Raw genomic sequence first — 5,614 nt, 5'->3', positions numbered from 1 at the left:
AAAAAAAAAAAAAAAAAAAAACCCAGTTAAGACAGAAAAAGAGATACATTAAATAACTATGTCGATAAATTTACATGACACAGAAGAGGGAAAAAACAGGACAGTTGCTCATTACTTTCAATTTGATCTACATAATCATGACTCAGTGTTGGGGCCCAGTAAGAAAAAAGAAAGAATGATGGTAAGAGAAAAATCACCGCTGTCCGGTAAAGAATTTGGCCGTGTGAGCAACTTGAGAGCGTGTGGCTGAAACCCAGGAGTATCTTGCATTTCTTCACCTTTCCATAATACACCAAACACTGACATTACAATCACCATCTCAATACAGCAAGGTGGAAGCATGCATGATCTCGCTTCATTTTTGTCATTGTCTTTGGCTTGTAATTTCAACAGTGACTTTTGGGGAAGAAGTATGGGAGGAACATAGAAAAATTGCATCTCAGTAACTCTAATGAAAATGTCTTTATGGATTTTACAAGAGATAGTAACAAGAACAGAGCTCAGAATGTCCATGCAACGTTACATTACAGATGTTCAACAAACCCTGAATTTACAAGATTTAAAGAAATAATTCACAACCTCATTTTACACAGAATTACAAAAATCTTTACAAAGATGCTACAGCACTGCCATTACCGCTGATTAGCTGCTGTGCTGTCACACCCTCAACTGATCCGAGCAAACATGATTTTGTAAAAACATGGAGAAAAAAAAAAGTTTTAAAAATTGAGCCAACAATTCCATGTTACAAAATGAATAGACTTAACGTTTAAATTGAAGAAAAAAGCAAGCATGTTTTCTGCACCTCTGTGTTAATACAACTTGTTAAAAGCTTTAGTAATTGTCCAAAACTTTGTCATGAAGTTCCTGAAACCTCAAGTGATCAAGGCCACAGAATAATCTCCCCTATATGCAAAATACCCTTATCATTAGGTGTCACGAGATAAAATATTTTATATTCGATTAACGAGATCACACGTCTCAATTTTTGAAACCTTTCTCGTCAAAATAAAACGTAAAGCATAGTCATACTGACAAAACAAAGATGAAAGATATTTGTGAACAAATCAGTTTTAGAGACAAGAACTCCATACAAAGAGTGCAGTATATTAGACCTCAAACTATCTACACCGTTCGAGGTGTGAGCTAAATTGAGCCTGCAGATTCAACACATTGAAAAGACATTCCATCTGTTGCAAAACTAGACAATTAAAGTCCCCGAAATGCAGTACTTTTGAAAAGAAAATCTGACAACAACAAAAAAATCCTGGGGCCTAAAAACAAAAAAAGACAAAAGACAGGATTCCTTCCAGGTTAATGGTCTGAGTATAATGTACAGAGGGCTGAATGCAGCCCTTTCAACAACCCCTGAACTGGTGTAATGGTGAGTCCCATTGGGCAGATGCCACACTGGACTGGGGTTTAATGATTGGACTGAGGGATTAGTCAGCCACATCTGTACTTATTTATATCCCTGCTGATTCCAGGCCTGCCCATAGACGCCGTAAGTGGGCATCTGCCAGCCGTTGGGCACATACTGACCCATCTGCTGACCGTTGCCGTATGACTGACCCCACTGTCCGTAAGGCTGGGCCGCATAGGTGGGTTTATTCTGCTGTGGAAATGAGAAACAGTAAGACTTGAGTTTGCAACAGAGCAGATTAAATGTTTCTGAGAGATCAAGAACAAGGTGAAGGGTTACCTGGGGCATTTGCATCTGTTGCATGGATCTCATATCAGCTGTTTCTTTGCCCCAGTAGCACTTCACAATGTGGCCCTCGATGCAGGTCCCATTTACAGACACTATGGCATGGGCAGCACCCTCATGAGAGTCGAACCTAAAAAAGAAAACAGAAAAAAAAAAACACACATGTTAAATTCAAGTATATTCATAGCTGAATGATTTAAAGTCACAGAGAAGCAGTACGACATACCTCACAAATGAGTAGCCTTTCTCCGGGAAAACCCTGATCTCCATTATCTGCCCGAACGGAGAGAAAGTCTGTCTCATCAGCTGATCTACAGTGGATGAGGAAAAACACATTCAAACAGGATATTCATATTTTAGATTTCAAAACACACTTTTTTTTTAAATCTAGCTCTGCTTGGCTTACTGACGGGATGTGCAAACCTGACATTTTATGTCTTACAAGATCACATTCTTCTCACAACATATGTACAATTACAATATTTAGACAAACCTGAAAGGCCAGAAGCAATGCCGCCACAATACACGGTGCAGTTACTCTGACTCGACTGGTTCAGGACCTCCTCATAGGACAAGTGTTTGCTGCTGGCTGCTTTAGATCAAAAAGAGAGAACATTTTAGAGTAGTATAACACAAATGAATGACACATGAATAAAAAGAAAAAAATACCCAGTTCCATAGTAGGTGGCTCACATAATAAAACACATGGCTACATAAAAGACAAGAAATGAGAGACCAAAGAAACTGTCAAATTCTATTGTGTAAACGGACTTACCTTCATTGTTTGGTTTAGGAGCTGATGGCTTCCTTGTGGCCCAGTTTGTTCTGATCTGTCTGCCTCCCAGCCACTGGCCATTCATTTGCTGAATGGCATTTTCTGCATCCTATCAGTGGCAACAAAACCAATCAAACTGATCAATAACAAAAAAGCCATAAAGACACAAAAAGTTACATTCATGTTATCCTGCTGCAGAGTATAACTATTACTTAACAACAAATAACATGCAAAATCTTACCCATTTATTAATAAAGGAGATGAAACCGTATCCTTTAGATTTGCCTGTGGCCAGATCCTTCACCACACGGGCGTCACTGCACCGAACACATGAAATCAGTAAGAATCCGAATGTTTAGACAATCCGGCTCAGATGAGGTTTAAATAGCACTTGAATTACACAATAATCCACTTACGATATCTTTCCAAACGGAGCAAAGGCTGCTCTGACATCATCAGTTGAGATTTCTGGGCTCAGGTCACCGACAAAGACGTGGAAATGATCTACAATAATGGTTTGAGGGGAAAGAGTTAGATATTTCATAAACTATGAAGCAAAAGAGAAAAACTATTCATGCTTAACAGTTTAACCACACAGGCTCTTATATACGCCAATATAACACCACATGCATCACTGAAGAGGACACTTACTGCTTGTGTCTTTCTTTTGACTGCCTGGCATTGAGGCCCAGTTAACCTTCATATCCTAAGAGAGAAAGCAGAGCAGAGACAAGCAGCAGCATAAATCATCTTTTAAGGGAACAATTAAAAAAAAACTCTGGAATTATTTTCTACATAGGATAAGAGTCTAAATAGCAGACTTACAAAGAAGTGACATTATCAACTTGTATTACTCCTCAAATGGTCCTTCAATACCCGTTGAGGATAAAATATTTGCACTGAATATATTTTTTTCCAAGGCTTTGCTAACTTTGAAGGCCTGGTGCAGGTGTAGACTATGATAAAGCAAGGCTAGATGTTGACGCAAATGGGGGGTCAAAAATAAAAATGGTCAGCCTGTACCCAAAAGATGACTTAAACAAAAATGCTCATATGCTTTGTGGAGTTTGAAATATAACAAAGTAATTAGGCACTCCAATGGACCAGTAAAGGATTCTGGTGTGTTGAAAGGACTTTCTGGATAAATATTTAGCTTATTTGATTACGATTCAAACAACTGTAGTATTCTCAGCTATATTTAAATAGGACCATGTTAAAGCCATAAGCTAACAGTATGAAAATGTGCAATGAACACGTCTATTTCTGACTTGTTCACTGTGCATTGTCATATTGTGGCTGCGTACATTTTTTTCCATTTGTAAAAGCGGCAATATGCCACAAAGATAAAACAATGTTTTATATATATATATATATTTTTAAAGCCTTTAAACGCCATAAATTAAGTAAATCCTTGGGCAATATAGTTTGACTTGTATGTTGTAAATAGTTGATGAGATGAAGGGACTTGAAAGATTTGATGCACAGGTTAAAAGCAACTTACCTGTAAACACACTAGAAATGTGCCAACTAAAGATATTCAGTGTGTCATCTTAGATTATAGCTCTGACAAGACATTTAAGGGGTGTAACTTCATTTCAAACCATATGCAATCTACTTTTGAGGGCGTGTTTGCAATATTTTACCTTTCCTAAGATCTTCCTGCCGTTCATGGCAGCCAAAGCTGCAGCAGCATGTCTGTTCTCAAAGAACTCCACAAAGCAGTACGGGTCATTTCCAGCCGTCTGAAAAACACAAAATGATCTGGGTCAACCACTGATCTTGGTAAGTTACAGGTGTCTCAGATTTTTTGATCAATGAATTTTTCCATGATCTTTTAAAAGTCATCAGTTAGTAGTAGACAATTTTTTAAAATAATCAGTTTGGACCATTTTGTTAACAGATCAAAAATAATCAACTTAATGACAATTTACTCAAACTGCCCATTCCCACTTGCAAGGAAGTCGTATTCTACACAAAAGCAATAACAGCTAGAAATGTGTATTAACTACAGACATTTCCATGACGTTTGAGGTTCTACCAACTTCTATGACTTCTCCAGGCCTGAAAAAAATAACTATTTCTCGGTTTTCCCTGGATTTCAGATGTTTTTCAACTCACATCAAATATCATTTTACAGCTCTTGCAGGGGCCGATCTGGGAGAACACTTGCAGGATGAGGGCCTCCGTAACGTCCCTGGAGAGGTTCCCGACATACCTAAAAACAGAAGAGCACAGCAAAATGAGAAACACGGTCAATGCGTCGCGTTTTTCCTCCTCTCACGCTAGCAGCACATTCCGCGAGGTTTCATTTCTGCCACGTTTTCAGCGCACGAGAGCCAACAGCTAACATGATCCAAAAGCTCCATTTATAAGAGAAACCACGCATAGTAAACAGACTGTCCGTCTGATTCACGATTTTACACTAGAGGAAAGAGTGAAAAGGGCCATGTGGGGGGATATAATAACATTTAAGCGCTTTTTTAGTAGTTAGCTAATTCGGTAACGGAAACCTAGCGCTACAAACGGAACCTGTGTGCTGGCAAAAGCCTCTTCTGCGCCGTAATGTGGACAGATTAGTTCATCCATTTGGACATAACCGGATAAATTAAAATAAGGTTGAGGGAAACAGTGGATTCTTCACCGCTAGCTCTGCTAGGCTCGGTTCCGCTGCCCCAGTTTGTTGTTTGTCTAGCCGGCTTGTGCTGTCGTATATACACCATATCACACTTCATATATATATATAACACAAAGAGTAATTAACGGAGTTATACCCTTGAGTTGATTATCTTCGTTCGGCGTGCTGCGCCGCTTTACTAAACGTGTTTAAACACGAGCTTGGCTTCGTAAAGTGGCCGACTAAACTACAGCAGCACTTACAATGTCCTGGGCTGGTCCTCGTCCATCATCATCGTGCTGGTGGGAAATGGTTGACGCTTTGATTAAAAAAACTGCTCTGTTTTTAACGTCGAGTGGATAAAGCTTCTATGATTTTAACTTGTTAGTTAACGCGAATTTACTGGAATAACTTCCTCTGACGTTACTCGTGAAACGTCATCAAACGACGTTGCGGGCGCTCTTCTTTAGCGGCTGCTGTTCCTGGAGCAAGAGAGCGACTACTGCCCCCTATCGGC

At 39.3% G+C, this 5,614-nt stretch overlaps 1 protein-coding gene across 3 annotated transcripts; it reads right to left on the bottom strand.

Annotated features, from left to right (window-relative positions):
- Nucleotides 1-273: 273 nt before the first annotated feature.
- Nucleotides 274-5,614, bottom strand: LOC107599933 (nucleolysin TIA-1-like). Of its 3 annotated transcripts, none has more exons than XM_016291670.1 (11): nucleotides 5,361-5,614; nucleotides 4,602-4,698; nucleotides 4,127-4,225; nucleotides 3,135-3,189; nucleotides 2,900-2,987; nucleotides 2,725-2,800; nucleotides 2,484-2,592; nucleotides 2,202-2,300; nucleotides 1,935-2,019; nucleotides 1,703-1,838; nucleotides 274-1,615 (listed from the first exon to the last, which is right to left on the bottom strand). In XM_016291670.1, exons 1-11 carry the CDS (start codon nucleotides 5,390-5,392, stop codon nucleotides 1,463-1,465), a joined length of 1,029 nt encoding a protein of 342 aa, XP_016147156.1. In that variant the 5' UTR covers nucleotides 5,393-5,614; the 3' UTR covers nucleotides 274-1,462. The 3 variants fall into 3 exon arrangements, with proteins under 3 accessions (XP_016147156.1, XP_016147157.1, XP_016147159.1); XM_016291671.1 differs by having other exon boundaries at nucleotides 274-1,612; XM_016291673.1 differs by having other exon boundaries at nucleotides 2,202-2,297.

This window comes from Sinocyclocheilus grahami, unplaced genomic scaffold (assembly GCF_001515645.1).
Source record: "Sinocyclocheilus grahami isolate Dianchi unplaced genomic scaffold, SAMN03320097.WGS_v1.1 scaffold275.1, whole genome shotgun sequence".
Lineage (NCBI taxonomy): Eukaryota > Metazoa > Chordata > Actinopteri > Cypriniformes > Cyprinidae > Sinocyclocheilus > Sinocyclocheilus grahami.
Note: the sequence above shows the minus strand (reverse complement) of the source record. Positions and strands in the feature narration are given on the sequence as shown.